This window comes from Myiozetetes cayanensis, unplaced genomic scaffold (genome assembly GCF_022539395.1).
Source record: "Myiozetetes cayanensis isolate MyiCay16 unplaced genomic scaffold, myiCay2020 scf2-11, whole genome shotgun sequence".
Taxonomy (NCBI): Eukaryota; Metazoa; Chordata; class Aves; order Passeriformes; family Tyrannidae; genus Myiozetetes; species Myiozetetes cayanensis.
In genome coordinates this window covers 47281445-47303379 of record NW_026087411.1, presented here as the reverse complement: position 1 = coordinate 47303379, position 21935 = coordinate 47281445, and the positions used below count along the sequence as shown (strand labels likewise).

The window sequence follows — 21935 nt, the reverse complement described above, 5'->3', positions numbered from 1 at the left end:
AAATGCAGCTATTGTGCGATCACTTGGCAATTCGTAAGGAAGTGTGATTTTCTCTTTTCTTTTTTTTCCAGCAGTATAAAGACTTCTAATGAATCCGAAATGAAATTTCAGCTTTCACACAAGGTTTGTTACTGACAGCCATTCCATGGTGGATTCAGAAGTAGTAGAAATTTATGTTTACACTGGTTAGATTCCCCCCCCACACCTCATTTCATTTCTTTGGATATTTCTGAGTTTTTCTTTCAGTCAGGTCTGGCTATCAAAAAGAAGCAGTGTCATGTGTGAGAAAATGTTGGCCAAAAAGATAATTTTGAACCAAGAGCGCTGCATTGTTCTTGAAGGGCATAGCTGGCCAGCTGCTGCTCTTTTATAGCGTTGCCCAGCTAGGTAATTCATGGTTGTTCGCCCTTTAAGCTTTGAATGTTCCTCTGCTTATAATCAAATACCTGCTGAAGTGTTTGGCTGGACTATGGCTCTGAGTCAGCAAAACACAGTTGGATAAATGGTTTACTTCCAAGCACACTCCAGTCCAGCACTGTGTTGACATCACGGTGCTGCTGGAATCATGGACCCCCATTCCTGTGTGTCTAGGCATACATACACACATGTATCCTGTGTATCTGAGACTCTCAAGGTACACGCACGGCTGGAATTTGATCCTTATAACAGTAGCAAAATCACTAAAGTGCTGGAAAAGATGTCCCTGTGGACAGGGAATTTAAATATAGCTGCTGCCCCTAGTCTGGGAAGGATGCCCCTGTGCTCCCCTGCCTTCCATCAAGTCAGGGCTCTGAAGCAGCAATAGCAGACCAGGGCTATGAATGAGTGGGCACCTCAGGAGGATCTAACTGGTAATGCAGTGCCTGCCCTGCCCCAAGGCAGGACACAGGACCAAGGCAATAAGTCCTCCTGCTCTGCCAGAACTCAGCTCTCCTCACAGTCAGTGGAGAGAGACAGCCATGACTCTGAAGTAAGGCAGCTGTTGTAAGGGATCAGAACATAGGCTGTGGTACTAGAAATAGCTGATCACCAGCAGAACAGAAACTCAGGGAGAAAGTAGCCTGAAAGGCCACAAGATAAATTGTACGGCCTCACTTAAGAGCAATGGTTTGTTCCCAGGAACAAAAGCAGGAGGTCACCTGCTGCAATGAAATTCTGAGGTCTGCAGAAGAATGCACTCAGGATGGATCCTGCCTTTCATGTCAGCCAGCATCACTCACAGGCGCTTTCACCCTCTGCATATGGTACTGGGGAAGGAAGGACAAGGAGAGCTGTAACTGCCAGGCTGACAACCGCTTAAAAAAAGGGATGCTGAAAAATGAAGCAGGTCCATAAGTCAGCTACAAGAAAAATCACATCTTTTGGTTGGAGTCCATGTTCATGTGACAGACTAGGTAGGAGAGGCCTTTTGGCAGCTCAGTTAAATAAAGCAAAGCATGGGAACACAAAATAGGCTTATGAACATCTTGTTTTTACTCCACAGAAAAACCTATTTCTTGCCACGTATAACCTATTTTTTTGGCAACCTAAGTCTCCTGCCTACATTATTATTACAGCTCCTTAGTTTTCACATGAAAGTTTCCTATCCAAACTCTTTACTCTAACAGAAAAAATGAATTATATTACATCAGTGTGATCCAGAGGGAGATTAGTTACTGCTGTCTCTAAAACAAGAGATCATAATTTCTTTTAGAGGCTGTCCTGTATCATACAGAATTGGTTGGCCTTGGAAAACCTGATTATTCTATACACTTAGGTGCAGAGGCTCAGACTAGCCATAGACTCACTACTGACTCACCCTACTACTCCACAGGGTTACACACATTAGTAAGAGGGAGGCAAGGATTTGATTGGAGCTTTCAGTTTCTGGAGAGAGAAGGAACTCAACATCTCATCAAAGAGAAAGACAAAAAGAGTAAAGTGAATTATGGGGGAAATGAGAAAGAGAAGAAAAAGAGATTAAATTTATTTGCTTTAAAACACAAAGAGACATTGGGTTCATCCATTTCGTATAAATTCCTGCATAAGCCATGACATGATTGATTACCTCCAAATAAATAGATGGTTATTTCTTCTACAGCTGTAATTACAGGTACCTTCAGAAAAAGAACACTTACTTGTATGTTAATATAGCAGTATTTTACCAGAATCACCTATTCACCTTTTTGGAATACATTTCTATACCCTGCTCCAGACACTGGATGTGAATTCTTGTGCAAAAATACCTCAGATACGGTCAGTATATTCACTAGGGATCTCAGAAGAATATGGGATATCCCAGATCTCTTTGTTAGACAACACATATCTCTATTCAAACTATTTCTAAGTCAGCATCCCTCAGAGGAAGAACTGTCTCAGATTTTTCTGCAAACTCTCACTACCACAATAATATTTATGGCTGTGCCTTAGGGGAGCAAGCAGATAGCCTCATCTGTCCCACACACAGCCAGAGGTTCCTGGGCCCTACTTATACAGAGTGTTCTTTCAATACTAATTTTATCCCAGGCCAAGGGTCAGGCAGTGACCTTCTAGACACCACTACAGCCCCAGCAGTAATTGCTTGGAGGGAATGTTATGTCACATTAAATTTCATAAGCTTAATCTGTGAAATGGTACTGAGAGAAGAGCAAGCAGACAATTCGGTCATAGCTGTTCTAATCTAGCATTATTAATCAGACATTCACAGACCATGGTGATGCTGATGGGGCTCCCAAGGATTCTTTCAGTTCCCAGTGAAAAAATACAAAACACTTCTCAAGATATCCAAGCTTTCTCCAAATTCATACAGATCTGATGTATTTTCACAGAATCACAGAATGTGCTGAGTTAAAGGAGACTTACAAGGATCATCGAGTCCAACCCTACGCCCTGCACATGACTACTCCCAAGAGTCATACCATGTGCCTCAGGGTACCATCCAAATACTTCTAGAACTCTGTCATACTTGGTGCTGTGACCACTGCCCTGGGGAACCTCTTCCAGTGCCCAACAGCCTTCTGGATGAAGAACCTTTTTCTAATATCCAACCCAAACCTCCCCTGACACAACTTCAGGCCATTCCCTCAGGTCCTGTCCCTGGTTACCACAGTGAAGAGATCAGTGCCTGCCCCTCCTCTTTCCCTCATGAGGAAACTGTACTCTGCATTGAGGTCTCCCCTCAGTCTCCTCTTCTCCAGGCTGAACGGACCAAGTGACCTCAGCTGCTCCTCATACGGTTTCCCCTCAAGGCCCTTCACCATCTTCATTGCCCATCTTCTTTTTTATATTGCAGTGCCCAAACCTGCACACAATATCCAAGGTGAGGCCACTCCAGTGCAGAGCAGAGCAGGACAATCCCCTCTTTGACCAGCTGGCGATGCTTTGCCTGATGCCCCCCAGGACACGGTTCACCCTCCCAGCTGCCAGGGCACTGCTGACTCATATTCAATTTGCCATTGACCAGGACCCCCAGGTCCCTTTCCATGGCACTGCTCCCCAGCATCTCCTTCTCCTGTCTGCATGTACATCCTTTTCAGAAAGCAGCAGCACTTTTTCTGGTCTCTCTTGCTTATGTTCCTCTGGAAGTGTATTGATATCCTGTCTCTTAAGGAGGTTGAAACTGAAATTTCCTGGAGGACTTGTGAAAAATTACAGTTTTACGTACTGAGGACGACCTCATGGATTTTATACATGCAGCTTTAGAGAAGTGTTGAGACTTGCCTGATAGAGACATCACTGGAATGCAGCAGGCTTTTTACTCCATGATACTCTTGACTATAAATACCACATGTGAACAATTTAACATAAATCAGAGATAAATGCATTTGTTCAGAATTTAGACCTTTACATACTGACATTCCAAATTCACCTGCTTCCTGAACTAATGTTTCACTAGCATCAGGAAATTTTCACCTGAATCTGGGCCAGTTTAGGTTTTTTATTGCAATGCTTTTAATGGTTTACTTTCAATCCAAATTAAGTTTATTAATCATTCAAAGTAAATGGGATCATTGGGATCAAACTCAAAACCAAGTTCAGAGAAGAAAGGTTGCATGCCAAATTTGAAGAAAAAATTCACCTGGCTCTCAGCAAAAAAAACATTTTTAAAGGAAAGATAACATATAAATCAATCCTTTTAAATGCAAAATATATATTTCAGGAAAAATTCTCATTTTTTTCTATATAATGCCATTTTCCAGTAAGTACCACACGGTTGTTTGCCAGCTGTATCAATCACTGCTTCCATTCTGTATTATGTTGGGATGCTTCATCCTACTAGGAAGAGCACAAGAAACTCACAGACAATTTTGTTTGCATTTTTGTCCACTTTGAATGATAGATGAAGCACAGTATTATGAGATGCCTAAGCGCCCCAGAATGCCAGATCATACCTTTGGTTAGTGGAAAAGTTGAATTTTAGTTTTATTTGGTCTCATTAAAAAGCATAATCCCAGTTAAAGACGTATGACAAAGAGCAGAAAACAGTTCACCAAAAGGTTATAAGAAAGCAGTACGGTCTGCCTAAGTTCCTATCAGAGCAATGGTAGTCTGGACTTCAAGAAGGATGAAATGAAAACAGGTCATTTCAGCATACCACTTCCTGCTTTTTCTTGTATTTGAATTGACAGCACAACATGAATAAAAGCAGGCACTTCCTAAGGGAAAAAAATGAAAAAGACTTCTTGTTCATAAACTGATTTTTTTTTTTAATTTGTATGATATCTGCACAGTTTTAGAGATCACAAGAAGCAGCCAGGGGCTACCATTGTCTCTTCTCTCTTTTGCCACATGGCAAAGAAAGTGACATAAAATGGATTATTATGTTCCTATGGAAAAATACCATCTCTGGATGGAATTGCTCATCCCTGCCTATGTAGATCATGGCTTAATAAACAGCTGCCTGGTGGATTCATCCAGCTGCCTGTCCTGCATGAGCCATGGTGATCTGTGCTGTCATTCAGAAAAGGTGGATGTTTGAACCTGGACTGCAGGGACATCAGAAAACAAACACCAAAAGCAGTTACAGGGTCTTCTGGGAGCATTCTCTTTGATGACAAGGAGCAGCTACCTTTAGGAGACCAGAGGGTCCATACATACATTAATGCTGCCTAGTTTAATGTTAGTTCAATTTGAGAGTAACAGTTAATGTGGCAGTAGGGTATTTTCTGGTCTAGGCAGGGTCTGTCTGACACATTTTTCTTAAAGTTTACTGTTAACAAGGCTGGGGCAAGCTGAGAACCTGACAGATGATGGCAATGGAGGTGACGGGTTGTTTTGAGTGGATGGTAGTGATACTACAAACTCCTGTGGACAGCTTTTAATCTTCACCAAAAATATACTGTAACAGATAACCAAGTAACTGGCTTACTACAAGCACAGCTTTTTGCTTTTGTTGTTTTCCACTTATATCCTTTTTGGGCTTTTTTTTTTTTTTTTCAGAAAAATGTTACAAATTTCCCACCGTTGTCAAGAACAGCATACAAATTAGTATGAAAGACAAAATATGAGACTCTCTCCTCTCTCTGTCTCTTCCACTGCATTTATTTTTCTGATCAAGGTGAAAGATAAAACCTGACTATTTCTCCAATGGAAGGTGAGATTGTGTTGTGTTAAAAAAGAATGTAATTATCCCAATTTTCAGCCTATGGTCTTCTTTTTCTTTCCTTGAAAAAAACCCAAAGCTACAAAAAACTCCAATAATTTCCAGTTATTCTCTCCCTTTGATCTGCAGTCTTATGGGTAGTTCTTTCTTCTTTTTCATGTTGTTGATTCCTACTCAGTGTTAAATTTAATTTTGTAGTATATTTAATTTTGCTCTCATTAATATAACCCAAATGTCACTGCCAACTGACACCAAGACTGTCATTCTGACTTAAAACGAACAAATTAATTGTTAATTCCTTTGGAAAAAAAAACATTCCACAGCCTAAATATCTGTAGAAGATGGAGTCTAAATTTGATCGTGACGAAAATCAGTAAATCAGAGTTCTTGTTTAGCTGCTGTTACATGTTCTCTGACTCAGTCAACAGATTTATTTCATTCCTGTTCCCCTTTCAAGCCAATAGAAAATAGTTTTGTGGAGCTGAAAAATGCTTTGGGCAAGACTGGGAGAAGCAAATAACTTATTTACTGAATATGGGGTGTTGACTGATTCAAAATGTCTTGCCAATTCATCCAAAGACACCAAACGCTTGGAGCTGGAAAGAGGATGTGGGGCTCGTTTAGTGGAATGAGATCATGCTGAGGGCAGACAGCTCCCCTTGAGCGGTCAGGCTACTGCCCACAGTATTTTTTTAAATATCCTCACTCTCCTTGTTGGGAGAACATCTTGGGCACTGGTCTGGAGGAGGTCACCTCTGCCTGACTACCCCAGCTAAGGTGTATTTCTCATTTTGGTTGCAGGAACTCAAAATGCTCCTGGCATGACAGACTGGGCACGCTGGTGGGAGATACACATTCAGGTCCACGTCAGTAAAGGAAGAATTCAGTGCTGCTCTCTTGCAGTTGGGAGGAGTGTCCAAACCACCCCCTAGACAGCAGAGGCAACACTGCAGCACCTCTGTGTGTCCTCCCTCTTCACATGACCTGTGCTTTCATCCCACTCTTTTTCATTCATCCAGAAATAAATGAGAGAGGGAAGACACAAGTTCTCATTTTTTTGCAGGGGGTGGGGGGTGGGCGAGGGGTGTGTATAGTGTGTAAGGAAAGCAAAACATATTTTCCCTGAATTTCAGTTCAGAGGCTAATAGAAAGCATTCATTTTTTATGACGTTTCTAGAGCAGAACTGACATTTCACCTCTGCAATACATCTGGGTAACTGCAAGTGCAGTTCCAGTGCAAGCAATAGCTTTTTAAGGCCAAGGCTTTAGTGATGAAGCAATGTAAGAACCATACACATATACTGCCACTTGGATTAACCTGGCAACGCTTCCATGTAAACAAGGTCTAATGGGGGACACCATCTGTCCTTCCAACACGTTTTCAGCTCACACTCTGCCACAATGGGCGAGTTCCTCTCCACTGCTCAGTTGTAACAGGGAATCAAAGCATGGAAACCACACGAGCAGAGATTACACAGATTCTAAAGTCTGGCAGCCAGATGCTTGTTTGCAAGAGTGAGTGTAACCAGATGGTTTTTCTGCCTTTTTTTCTCCAAACATTTGGAGAAGGTTAACAGAATGACACACGCAGAGATAAGTTCATGATCATATTTGAATGTTTAGACACATATTAGCCCCTTCAAAACTGCAATCCATAAGGATACATAATTGAACAGCATGGCTAGGGTTTTCAGATATCAGGTCCAGCTCAGACTCTGCAAGAAGCTCGAAGTGAGTAAGAGCCAGACTAGGACTTCTCCATATTGCTGTTTTGATGTCAGGACTGGCCCGGTGTTGCAGTCCACAGAATCCCTTTGTAGCCGATTCGAAGCATGCTCCCAGGTGCAGTACATGGGGACAGCTTCTCAGTCGGCCATGGACAGCTTTGCTCTTTTCTGTCCATGCAAAACTGCCCTACAGTGAACTCTTTGGGATTTGGAATAAAAAATACAGCAGGAAGATCATTGCACTGTTGTGACATACTGGCTGCTGATGCAAAGCGCTCAGGCAAAGGAAAGAGGGCTTTGATGGGATCGTGCTATATCCCAACATGAGCTAGCTGCTTGGATACTTTTCTGAGGCCACAGAAACGTGCTGCTTTCTAAGTGAAGCTGACATTGGAGCTTGCCGGGCAGGTCAGCTCAGAATCAGTAGATGCAGATGTTACTTTCGAGGACCAGTTTCAAGAGTGAAACCTCATCAGCAGTCCACACCTCTATCTATTCTACAGTGTCTATGCCAGACAAGCCACATCTGGAACAAAAGCATTTAGTTCCATTTAATATCCTGAGCTTTCTCCTATACAGGACATAGGTTTGCCCCTCACACACACCATGTGCGTTGCACCGTTGGAGAGAATGCATTTAGCACAGCAATGAGTATCAGCAGATGGACAACCACCACCGCTTAACTGCTATGACTTACATTTTAGACATAACAAAATCCAGAAACAATTCTTAATTCCCAGCTAGATAAAAGAGAAAAGCAGCAATTCTGGCTCTGAACTGCTTTTAACTGACCTGGATCTCATGAAGGCAAGTCAAAAATTCCCACTGGAGCTTTTGGCCCTCAGACAGGCTAATTCCAGTTGATTGTTCCCATTTTATTTAGTTATGCAAACAAGCACCACACCCTACACTTAAGCTTTCATAAATATCCCTTTATCCTCAAAAAACACCAAAAGGTGAGAATTTTAGTTTTGTGATCCTTTTTCTTTCATAAGAAAAATAAATAAGCAGAAATAATTGAGTATTTCTTTCCTGTAAATACCAGAATAGTTTATTGCAATTAAACCCAAGGAGAAGCAGGGGAGTCCAGATGATAGAAAAGGGTTAAGTCACTCTGACACAAGTTCCTCTCAGTCACTTGGGAAATGAACTCAAATACTCAAAGAACCCAAGAGTTAAGCTCTTCTCCTGGCAAGCTGATCAGGTTCACATGCATCTTTTAAGGGAGGGAGAAATCAATGGCAGCTTAATGACGTATTCTTTGAAAGCCTGCATTTCCCCTCACCACTACAGCCTCTTAATACAACTCTGCTGGAGGGGTAAGAGTGGCTAGAAACAGCCCAGTGAAGCATTTAGTCAGAAGACACATACATAGAGAGACAGAGAACTTACCTAAACACTACCTTTTGAGTCAAAAATGCTTTGTTTGAAAGAGTTCTGAATTACTTTTGGGGGAAGCATGAGGCTTGAAGCCCACAACAGCTGCCCCAACAGACAGGAACACCAGACTTCCCCAGCAGCTGTAGGGCCTGGGGAGCTTCTGGATTCCTGGAAATACTGACAAGTTTTCAATTCTGTCCAGTTTTGATCACGGCCAAATTTCAAAATTCCTGAAAACTGGAAAGCCTTGCTTTTAGCTACCTCAGGTCTGAATTTCTAGAAGCATAACAAGGGTTGCAACATCACCATTTCCTGTCAAGTTCAAATATTGAAACAGTACAAATTAGTCCTTCTGAGAACTATGAGATTACCTTAAAATCATGACACTTAAATTAACAGATGTTCTTTCTCCTTACCTTCTGGCTTGCAGATCTCTCATGTGTCAGTGATATTTCTTGCAGCAGTGATGTAAAAACTTTAAACCTTCTCTTACAAAAACACGGTAAAACTGAAATTCCTGTCCAGTGATCTTCTGCTATTGCTGTTACAAAGCTTATGAACAAAAATAGGTGAATTACCATGGTACTTGCTTCTAGATCTGACTTTTTAGAGCTACAGCTCTATTGTCAGTAGCATAAAGGACAAACCTTTAAGATGCAGGCACTATGGAGCAGCTGGTGAGAAGGAACACAGCTGCAAGGAACAGAACTCCAGAGCTCACTCCAAAGGAAGAGGAGCTCAATAAGGGACCTCAGCAGAGGTAGGGAGAAGCCAGGGAAGTATAGACTTGGTTTCTCCCCAGAAGGAAGGTGGTGAAAATAAGAATGCACTAAGGAATTGTTGACAGACCTGGAGTTTTTAAAGTTTTTTCCTTCCCCAACGGGACAAAATTCCCCCAGAGGAAGACAGATTCCCAAAGCCTATCTGCAAACAGCTAGTACAGCAACCAGCACACTTTGGATGTTTCCCCAGAGTTCTGCAGAAATTAATGCTTCCAGAAAACTGTTGTTTCTTCTGCAAATTTATGTGCAACAGGAGCCCACAACTATGGGGACTGCCAGTCATGTCACGTAGGCCTAATGTCAAGACTTCCCAAGTGCTGTACTGTAAGGGAGTTCTTGGCATTCCGGGGATTTGCCATTGACCCAGACATGCTCTAAAACATTGCTGTGGAATGTGTCTCAAAGCTGCCGCAGTGGTGTCACAAGGCTACCTGGGTCCACCACCAGCTCTGGCAGCTCCAGGCAGCAGGTTTGTTGACTTGTCTCTGTGCTAATTTGTCTGTCCGTATCTTTAGGCGAGAAGATCCAGTGAAAAGCTACTGCAGCAACAGCCCTGTAAAGTAGCACAGTTGTAACTGCAAACCTCTGTGCTCTCTGTAGACTTGGCTTAATTACAGCAATGGAACAGACTTCCTCCCCTGTGGCTAAACCTGTGGTCTCTGCACTTGAAAGACTGTTCAGGATGTCATGTACCATGGGACACGTAGACACAAGTTAGAGACTGATAAGGTATCTTTTTCATTAAGAGCATCTCCCTCTAGCTTTTGCCTGCCTAGCTCTGAAGTCTGTATTTGACCATATGTATTACCATAAGCTGTTTTCTCCACAGCAGCATTGTCTCCTCCCCCCATACTGTTTACTGACAAGGGTCACCTTGATTATTTATCAAGTGGAAGCCTGAACACTTTCCCTCCTGTGCAATGAGCACACTGAGCCAGGCTTCCTAACCTGACTCTTGGAAATTCAACTCAGAAGCCCTAAGACAACTGAGTAAGGCAGACATACACTCCCACCTAGTGGGGAATGCACAGCTCTGGGTCTCTTAAGACAGGAGCTGCTTCAGCTCTGCAGTCACACAGACTCTCCTAACACCGACACCCACAGAGCTTGTCTTTTTGAGTCAATGGGGTAATAGCAGCTGAAATGATGAAATCTGAGAGCATTACTTTTAATCATTAAGCAGAAGGAAAAGGCAGGTTAAGACTACTAAGTTACCAGTATTCTATCTGCTCAGTATTAGGCATGACTGCAAACACAATTGTTTTGCTTTATACCAATGTAATGATTAACTTTGGCAAGGTCAATGCTACAGACATGTAAAATATTAGTAGAATGGCACAGCAGCACTTTAAACCTATTTTGCCACACCAGAACTAAATTCTTGAATGAAAAACAAAGACAAGTAAGTCTTCAGTAAAGAGACCTGGAAGAGTGCACCAGCTCACAAGCTGAGTCACTGTCAGTGTTTTCTGGAGACAGTTTGGGGGTTTACTACTTTGGGGGGTTTTAATACATGCTGCAGATAAAGGTGAAATAAGAAATGGTGAAGTGGAAAGTAGAAGCTGGAGGGAAAATGCATCTTCCATGTATTTCCATTTCTGCGTGCTCAGTAAAGACACCCAGAGGCCCCTCCTGTTTCACAGCAGGATGAAGGCGCCATCCTCCCCAGGCTTGCTGGGGCTGGGATGGTATCGTCCCCACGGCCTGCTGTGGAGGGGCACCAGAAAGGCTGCAAGAGCTTGGTTTGGCTGGCCTTGAATTACTTTAATCTGTTTTAGTACAGAATGAGACACACATCCTTTGTGATTCACATTAGCCTTCAAATGTCTTTTTGCATGTTGGTAAAAAAAAATTCACAAACGTGCACTTGCATTTTGCAGCAGTGTACTGCCCTTTCAGACCTGACTGCACCTATTTCTGAAAAGAATGTCAGTCTGTAATCTGCAAACCAAAGTCTCTGTGTGCAGCAGCTCTGCCATCCTAAGTATCACTTTATGGGATCATCCTGATGCACCCTGTTCTTCCAACTCATAACACACAATCACTTCCCAGGATTTAGGTTAGGCAGTGCCTTTGCTGCCCTCCTGAAAATTATTCCAAGTTCTTATTTTAACATCCCGTGGCTTACACACAAACTAACTGTGTCTACAAACATGGCATCTTCAGCAGCAACATGAGTAAGCAAGCACCGACAAAACCCAGGGGACTGCCAGGAGGCAATTCTGCAACTCTTCTGTTTGGCCCAGGTCAAAGACCAATCCAGCAGTCAATCCAGCAGTCACACCAGTTTGTACACACCTTCGGGCTTTCTGCATTCAGACTTGGGCAGGACATCAGGCAGCAGAACAGGCTCACCTGCTGACTGGAAGGAAGAGATGAGCCGAGCTTCTTCTTAACCTACTGCACACAGCACAAACTGAGCCTTACCAGCATGTGCTGGATCTCACACCACTGGTTTTAAAGCCTCAGCAAGTACTGGTTGTGCTCAAGGAGCTCTCTGCAGTTTAAAGCCTCACTGCCTGGAGCTACCTAAGGCTTCCTCCGTATCTTAAGCACTCCTTTCCAGAGCACCAGCCTATAAGGCATATTTACCTCTTTGTTCTTCTAGAGCATGCAGTACGAAGAAGATACCTGGCACACACTTCATGGCACTCAACAAAGCCTTGCCTCAGTGTTCACTCATTATGAGGAAGAGCACTCCACTAGTTTGTTTTTTAATCTCTACTGTGTGGTATTTCACTGTTCTGTACATTCTTGATTCACAGTCTTCTTCAGCATGATGCTCCAAAGGGCCACGGCAGACCTCGATGATGAAAACGGTGTCTACATTCGATATCGTACGGACGGGAGCCTGTTCAACCTAAGGCGACTGAAGGCCCACACTAAGACCTTAAATTGTCTTATCCGTGAGCTGCTTTACGCTGATGATGCCGCCCTTGTTGCTCACACAGAAGTAGCTCTGCAGCGTCTAACATCCTGCTTTGCAGAGGCTGCTGAGCTGTTTGGACTGGAAGTCAGCTTGAAGAAGACAGAAGTTTTATACCAGCCTGCACCTCAGGAAGTCTCCCATCATCCCCATATCACCATTGGTGAAACAGAACTCAAATCAGTCCAGCAGTTTAGCTACCTGGGTAGCATCATCTCCTCAGACGGTAAGATTGATGCAGAAATAGACAACAGGTTAGCAAAGGCATACAGAGCTTTCGGTAAACTCCATAAAAGAGTGTGGCAAAACAAACACCTGAAGAAAAGTACCAAGATCAGTGTTTACAGAGCTGTTGTACTGTCTACTCTTTTGTATGGGTCCGAATCATGGGTCATTTACCGGCACCACTTGCGTCTCTTAGAACGCTTCCATCAGCGCTGCCTCCGCACAATTCTAAACATCCACTGGACTGACTATGTGACCAACACGTCTGTCCTTGAACAGGCAGCAATCACGAGCATTGAGGCCATGCTGCTGAGAACACAGCTGCGCTGGGCAGGGCACGTCTCCAGGATGCAGGACTACCGCCTCCCTAAGATTGTGCTCTATGGGGAACTTGCCACTGGCTGCCGCAAGAGAGGAGCCCCGAAGAGGAGGTTCAAGGACTCCCTGAAACAATCGCTCATCCTTGGCCATATTGATCATCACCATTGGTCTACCCTGGCCTCCAATCGGGAGGCCTGGAGACACACCATCCATAACGCTGCTGCTGCTTTTGAGAACACACGCAGGATCACTCTCGAGGAGAAAAGACAACGCAGAAAGAATCGCGTCTCGTCTGTATCACCTGGGGAGTCTTTCTGCTGTGCCTTCTGCAACCGGACTTGTCTATCTCGCATTGGCCTTTTTAGCCATCAGCGCGCTTGTAGCAAGCGTGGGTAGAGCCCTTTCAAATCTTCGTTCGCGAAGCCTAGCCATGATGATGATGACATTCTTGAATAAGGAACAGAAGACCTCTGTTGTTTTCTTCAAGAAGACTATGGTAAATACAATATGCTAACCATTTCTTACATTTTCAAGACCACCTGGGCATGCTCCAACACCAGATACTACTTCGATCCTGCTTCAAGCATTAAGGTTAATAGGTTATTACTTCTTCAGGAGCACAGCTGTGTGGAGACAAGTCATACTTGATATACGCATGTAATTCGTCTCAGTTAAAGGATGTTCTATGATATACTTGAACAGTTAGTATGAAGTGAGTATCCCATGCTGTCATTCAGGTCCTATGTGAACAATTTTGCCTGACCTACTACTGTGATCCCTTGCCCAAGGTTAACACTTCAAAAGCTCGTGCATCAGTGCAATACATGAAGAGCTTACATAAGAGATGCAGGAAAGGGTAGGGATGACTGAAGACAGTCAATTCAGGCAGGCACAGCAACACCTATTTCCCCTTTCTTCTACCTGTTCAACCTGTAAAAAAGCTCCACAGCCTGCAATACAACCATTTACAAAAGGTATTTTTTCTCTTCCCATTATTTTTACATCAAGTAAGTAGACCAGCTATTACTAAAAGAAAAGGTCTCTTCCAGACAGTTATAGAAGATTCTTCTTTTATTTGTTTATAGCAACATTAGCACATATTTCCACTTAGGTATTTTACTGCAACAAGGAAATCCATTACCTCATTAAGCTTCAGCAAGGTGACCTATGTTTTATACGCAATGGAAAAGATTAAAGTGTCTCCCTTTGTTGCACAACAGTTTAAAGCTTCAAACTCTAAGTAAATACCTCACTGAATTAAACAAGCAGACACTTTGCTTGATTATGAAATGCTTTTGTTGGATGAGTGAAGTGTTTTCTGAGTAGAGCAATTCATTTGTAAGCCACAGGCACTACTACAAGAGTGGTATCAGAGTAGAAGTGGTGACATTTTAGTAGTCTGTGCAAGAATTCCACTCTACTTTTTGCAAGTTGCATATCTTGAAGATACATTCTCCCAGTTGATCACATTCCAGATGGCTTTCAAATAATCAGGTCGAACATTTTTATACTGAAGATAATAAGCATGTTCCCATACATCGATTCCTAGCAAAGGAATGAGACCTGTGAAAAGAGAATAAATTATGTGTATCTATGAAAACATGCTTTACATGTGAAGTTTTATGTTGCACCCCAAGCTGTGCCCAATTTCTGAGTCTTAATCTGCAGGAAGGCAAAGAGCTCTGCAGCACATGGGTGCTTACTGCAACGTTTTACAGAACTGTGTGCTCACACACACATAAAATGGAGCAGCTGATTCAGGTAAACACATCTATAAATACCCTAGAAGTGCCGTGAAGACATAACTGAAACCAGACTAAATAATTTTTGAAAGGTTTACATCTTTTGCACAGTTATGCAAGCACTTTCATGAAAAACTACACTATGAAGGTCTCTTGCCATGCCAGTTTGCTTTCAACATTTTAATTACAAGTTATTCCTTAAATGTCTAATTACCTCCTCACTTTTGTGCTAAAATATCCTTCTCACTGAATTTTTAATGGGAAGTTTTCATGGCAGGAGGATAAAATTTACCCCCATTATGCTCTATGTCCCTGTAATAAAATCTCTATTTTTTCCCCCCTCTACTGATAACACAGACTATCGACAATACATGAAATTCCTGGCCATTCTTATTTAATTAAGGATTATTTAATTGACATTCATTACTCTTTGCCAATATTGAAGAAGCAAACCATAAGGTTCTATTTTAAAACCAACCTACACGGTAACAACTTAGTATGTGCACCTTCCCCTCTCCTGTTGTTTGGCCTACACTGACAATTTTGTGAATAGCTCTTCTGTCAGAGAAAAAAAAATCTGAAGGCCAGAGGCTTAATCTTGTTTGATTCAGGCAAGTTACTCCAGTTACTCAAAAATAATCCAAAGAAGCCTAAATTAAAATTATTGTCTAGGCAAAAAACACTTTCACAATACGGCCCATCGATTTTGCCTTGGACTAGAGAGACTTTTAACCCTACTGCTCTTCACCGTTTTTAAGTCCTGCTTTACAAATGCTGTTTTAAATTAAACTGCAAGTTTTCACTTCTGCTGGTACAGACATTTTGTCTTCCAGATTTATTTATCCAGCAATTTCTTCTCAGCATTGTCCACAAACCCCTCTTCAATCTCATACACTTGCCTATGAACTCTACAAAGACAGAAGCAGAGGGGAAGGACAGAAACCTGACCTGTTGTTCCTTGCAAAGGGTCTTGATTTGCACAAGCTGCTATTTGTAGGCGTCCCTGCTCTTTGTTATAGCCAAGCCACCCCCAGCCTGATCCTTGAACACCAACTGATAGGGCTGTCAGCTTCTCCTTGAAGTTTGCAAAGGAACCAAAGTCACGCTTGATGGCTTCCATCAATTCTCCTTTAAAAAAAAAAGCACAGAAAGATGAGAGGCATATAACCTAATTCAAATCCCCTCGAGTTTATGTAACAGCTTTTTTGAGATCTGTATTACAGGGCCTTCACTTTTAAGTGCATGTCACTTGTAGGTAATCAGCACTCTGTCCTCCCCAAGGGGATTTCTTCCTTTAGGCTTTATCTGCTAACCTGTCCCTATTCCAAGCTGGAGCACAACTCCAGTCATGAGGCTGGGCGGGTCTGCAGCACATTTCTTCCTTTTCTGTGAACCCGAGTACCTATGGCACTTTAATCAGCATAGCTTTGTACAAGTATTTCTCTTATAAAGATGGAAAGGACAATATAGAGCGATAGCCAAGTATTTTGCAGTGTATACATAATCAGCTTTAGAAATTAAAAATACTTCGCACAAGGCTAGCTGTTTATACTCTTGGCTTCCATTCATAAAAACACACAAATTCCTCAGAAGAGTTTAACTGTCACACAGGTGAATTAACTCTGAAAAATAAAGATCCCTTAGACTCTTTGAAAGAAAAAAAGAGATCATCAATTCTACTTGTTAATTAAAACCAATGCAATAAACCACTGTAACAAGCACTAACCTTTAGGCTCCCCTCCTCCATTTGGAGAAAGGTTTGTCCAGAAGATGCTGTGATTGATATGACCCCCACCATTGAATTTCAGTGCAGGCTGAAGTGACACCTGAGCTGTAACATCACCTAAGGATGCAGAATATAAAAATACACAGATAAATAAAACCATCATCATCACCACAGTAGGCTGTAAGTTGCCACAAGGCCTCCACTGATCTCCAAAATCCTTCTACTAGCCTATAATGTATCTATGGAAAACATACGGTTTGTGACTGTTATCCCTACCTTAGGCAGTCACAGATAAACCATACTAAAGATTTATCTTTTACCTTTTCTTATGCTGTAATGATAAGTGATCTGCCAATACTGCAACTATCAGGCAGCCCATATTACACACATATGATCTACTGCCATTCTACAGCAGAATAAAGCAGCTAGTACAGCCAGAGAACTCTTTAAGCACCCAGCACTTGGAAACTGTTGAGTATCACCACAAGACACGAACACTACTCCCCCATTAGCTCACTGATCTGCAAGCTAAGAATTTTTAAATTTCTTAAAACAATTTACAGGGCAAACAGTTTGTGCTTGAGAGAAAGTCAAGGAGTACACAAACAAAACGTTCTTCTCCCTCCTACCTTTTGTTTCATTTTGGGTTTTTTTTAGAGGGGGGGTACTTGCAGGAAGAGTGACCCAGATCATTTTACTCCACACAACAGAATCCTGCTTCTGAAATCAGTATCAGACAACCAACTCTGTACTTTCTCCACTAAACACTATATTCCTTAAGGAATTCACTGGCGCCTTGTGCCTCTAGTGTTGCACCACTTCAACACAAGTGTTTTGAATAGTATTTTGGCTTTTTAAAGCCGTGAAGCATTTCAAAGGTTTTTAAAGTTTTTTCCACCAGTCCAATACATTCTTTCAAAACGAATCAGGGGCAGCTGTTTCCTCCACACCCTCTCAGGAATGAGTCGTAGAAACCTTCCGATAGCAACAAATGAGTGACCTGAATACAGACACGAAGGTGAGCCCCAACGCAGTAGCACATTTGTTACTAAGGTTTTAATTCAGAATTCCATGTTCTCAGCATCTCCTCATACCCTTCACAAACTACAGACAGGTACAAGACTGAAACAAAGCATACAGTGTAGTTTGTAAAAACACTATTTGCTGCATTTAGATATCAAGGATAAGATATCTCTTATGGTCACTCAAATGGCATCTTCAGGACATTTTCCTTGAATTTTGCATGTGTTAATGACACTTTGAAGTTCATCCAGAGCACACAACATATCACAAGTCAGAAATAAAAAAATAACTTAGAATGTCTTTAATACGTTCATTACTCTTTATTCCACCATTCCTTAGAAGAACTCACTCCACAAGACCACCAGGGAACCACAGCTGGCATTTGACCACTGCCCTTAAAACAATATTTGAGCTGCTGAACACTACACTGGGGAAAAAAAAAAAAGGAAAAAAAGGTAACTTGCCCTTAAGTTACAGTGGAAGTATATTGGAATTTATTGGTATATAGAGTTCATGGACAATTCAGTAAACCCAGCCAGGCGGCTCAGAGGTGCTTAGGAGACTAGTCAGCTCAGCTTCTCAGTCAAAGGCATTCCTTTCCTTGCAATGGTGCAGGCACAGGTCACTACATGGCCAGAGAAGAGCAGGGAAAACTGTGATACTCAAAAGTTTACATAAAGTTTCAGGTGAATATCCTTCAGCTAGCAAATCTCACACATTTTGATGGACCAGTAATCAGAACCAGTCTATGCTGAAACAAAGTCCTGCGCTGCACCCTATCACAGAAGAGCATACTCATTTTCAAGTTGACAACATAAGCCAAGAGAACAGCTTTTATTTGAGTTTTCTACGCAGATATAGATAAGTGAAGAACATGTTAATCTGAAGAGAATACTTCACTTTCTGTTGATGAACAAGAGCCACTGACTAGGTTCTGTTGTACAGAAGAGATATTAATATAGTAATCAGATGTGCTATGACACTGATCAAGAGCACAGCAAGATTTTTAACCATCTCCGTTTCAAAAACTGACAATATTGACAGAATGAGGTGGCAGTTCAGACTTTGTCCTTTCCTAAAGCCTGGTCTTAGAAATTTTTCTAATGATGGTCAAAATACTACACACAGGATACCAATTAGGGGCAAAACAAAAAAAAAAAAAACCACAAACCAAAACAAACCACACACTCTCAAGTATTTGTCTGCTTTGATGTGCCTGACCAACACCAATTAATAATCCATTTGCAAAATAATCTGCATAAAATCCTTTAAGGAAAATTCATCTGTATCTTTAGGTAGAACATTTCAACAGCAAGCGATGATACCAAAATCCAGGATTTTTAAAAAATAACCTCAAAGGATCCACAGCACTGCAGATGTTTCTGATAACCAGAAATTCTGCCTCCACTAGTGGCTGATGCCTTGGTCATTAAACAGCATCAGTAACCTCAGCAGCAGACACACTCTCTTCTTATAGTTCAGATACCCTCCCCAGTTGTGTCTGCACTAATCACATCTCTGGAATACACCTTTCCTGGATCTACTACTGGCAGGGCAAGACAGCAATCAATCTTGACCTCCTGATTCTTAACTGAATGGCATTACTTCATTAATTTAGACTGCATACATTATTTTTATGCTTACTTAGGCAACTGAAAATCTCCACTCTCTATTCAGGCATACTGGCAATTATTTATCAAGGGATGCGGGGTTCAACTTACACAGGTATTGGCAACTCTCATCTGAGCCCAGGCAGTTACAATTACACTATGAAGCCACCTGGCAAACAACCAGAAGTGAGCTTATACAGTAATCACTTCTTTGAGGTAAACTGACACCCTTTAGGAAGATCAACACAAGAAGAAAAGAAAAAAACCAAACCAGAAAATATTCCACCTTCTTAAAAAGATACAAATGTAATTTCAGGCACTTTTATTGGTCCAACTGAAAGAAGTTTTGGAAAAAAAAAACATCTTGTGTTTCAGTGTAGCTCTGCTACAACTGCAAAGCTTTCACAGAAGTCAGTGCATCTCAAGATCTGAGATTCCAACAAAAAAAATTCTGTGATGGCTTGCTGCATATTTTAGTGTCTCACATGCGCTTGCAGCCTACACGACCCGTTAATCTGACCCAGTGAAGTAAATGATATCCAAATTCAAGTCTCTTCACTGTGTTAGATATGTTAACTGCATGTTCATCTTACCTCCATTTGCAGGCAATTGAGATTATTTATGAAGACTAAGCAGACCATCTGATGTGAAAAACCATTAAGATGCACAAATTCCACTTTATATAACTTTGCTACTAACCTTTTATAATAAAGTCCTGATCCAGTAAAATGACTGCAATTTCCTATTGTCTCAGACTCTGGTTCTAGTTACTAACGTAAATATGGACTAACCCACAAATAACAATTAATTTTCTTCTAGTTTTACAGTACTACAGAGAACAGAATCCATGCTTTTTAGTTGCGTTTAATTTCCAATTATCAGCACCACTGAAGCTTACAGTGAGAGATTTTACCTAACAATGTTACAATTACATAATTCAAAACTTTTAAGAGAAACTATTTCCCCTTTTTTTCCTCTCCTGTATCGCCTTTGCTGATAACCTTCCATTCTCACCTGTTGACTGCAGATATACAAACCTTTTGCCAGTGCCTCTTTGTATTTCTCCTCCGCAACGTTCAGGTTGTTCACGTAGGCAGCATGATGTTTGCTGTGGTGCAGCTGCATGATCTCTGCATTAATATGAGGTTCCAGAGCAGCATAGTCATATGGTAAGTCAGGAAGAGTGTGCTTCTGCCTAGAAACCAAGCATCCCAATGGTGCTACCAACTTAGCGCTGCTTCTAGAAGAGGAAAAAAAAAAAGGAAACAGTCTTAATCAGTAACACTGGGACTTTACCAATGAAATAGACTGAAACCATCACTGTTATAATCAGCTGCTCTAAGTACTGGGGTGATCTCTTACATAATGAAGTGAAATTTCCATTTCTCAAGAGCTCAAAGCAAGCATATTCTGTAGCTTACCTGCGAAGATGAACGCACAGGAAGGCCACATATACAGGCTTTGCAGTGTAAAGCTACTGCTTCTCAAACTAAGACCCCAGGCCATTGCAGAGTCACATACCCTGCCAAACACGCAGGCGAGTGAAAAGCAGGGATGGGAACGGAAAGACAGTAATTACATGGTGACATTCAAAGCTTCACCTAATCTTTATTGACTAAAAATAGAAGCAAAGATGCCGATGAGGTGCCCTTCCCTCACTGTCCACGATGTCCCTCTACCGGGACATAAAAAGGCTAAAAACCTCGTACATTCACAGGGTTTCCAGGACTGAACCTCTCCACCATTAACACTGACCACACGTGCTTCCCTGTCCCCACAGTGGGTACCGGGAAAGCACACGGAATGTGATGCCAGGCCAGCCGCGATGCCCGGCACAGAAATACACGCAGGTTGTTATTACCCTTCCCCATTTTAACACCTCGCACTTGTCATGCGACATGACAAGGGCCACGACAACAGAAGAACCGCCGACCCAGCATGACGGTCAGCTCCTCAGGCCCTTCGCCGTATCGCTGGTGACCTTGACATAACCCCGGGATACAACACGAGCAAAACCCCCGGGTCCCCAGGAGTGGCTGTGGGGGCCGACCCCAGACAGCAAAGACGAAAGGGTCTGCAGCACTACGTCCGGCCACCACTGCCCCCGGATGGAGGGCGAGGACAGAACGTGTGGGGGGCGCAAGGACGACCGCCAGCAGCCCCCTCCCCGGACCGGCGCCTCCCGGGAGGGGCAGCCGGCAGCAGCGCGACCTCCCTCCGCGCGAAATGGCGGGGGGAAACGCCGGGGGGCGAGAAGAAGACCCTCCCACCGCCTCCCTCCCCTCGCTTCTCCCTTTCTCCCCTTAGCTCGGCGGCGGAGGGCGAGGCGGCCGCCGCCTCCCGCCGCGGGGCTCTGACCGCCCCCGGCTGCCCCCGCGCACGGCGCGGCTCTCACCTGCCCGCGGAGGCGAAGCGGCACAACATGGCGGTGCCTGGAGCCCGGCGCGACACGGACGGCGCAGCCGCGTCCCCGCCCGCCCCCGCGGCTGAGGGGGCTGAGCTTCGGCGGGCCGCAGGTGACCCGGCCCCGCAGTCACACGGTTTCTTCAAAGGGAGGAAAACAGCGTTTTTTTGAACAACGGGCGTAGTTGAGCGCTGTTTAGAGTCGTTCTCTTAAAACTCGGTCCCTCCGTAGCTCCGGCGAGGCGAGGCTGCCCAGGAGCCCCTGCGAAGCAGAAGGAAGCGCGCCGGGTGCCTGTGCCCATGAAAGGGCTGCTGGGCACCCTGCAGGAGACAGCACCACAGCACAGCTGTGATAAGCTATTGAAAACCTGCCTGGCTAAGATATTTTTCTGTCAGTTTACTGCCAGGACTAACAAATACCTTTTCAGCTATTTTTTCTACGACTTACTTTTGTTGGTTAATTTCTTTTACCCATGTTTTTGATTGCAT

The 21935-nt window shown here is 43.0% G+C and overlaps 1 protein-coding gene across 1 annotated transcript; it reads right to left on the bottom strand.

Annotated features, from left to right (window-relative positions):
- Nucleotides 1–13995: 13995 nt before the first annotated feature.
- SOD2 (superoxide dismutase 2) lies at nucleotides 13996–21935 on the bottom strand. The gene is made up of 6 exons (XM_050315699.1): nucleotides 21918–21935; nucleotides 21439–21587; nucleotides 20081–20283; nucleotides 16411–16527; nucleotides 15633–15812; nucleotides 13996–14505 (listed from the first exon to the last, which is right to left on the bottom strand). The coding sequence occupies exons 1-6, from the start codon at nucleotides 21933–21935 to the stop codon at nucleotides 14360–14362; spliced, it is 813 nt and encodes a 270-aa protein (XP_050171656.1). The 3' UTR covers nucleotides 13996–14359.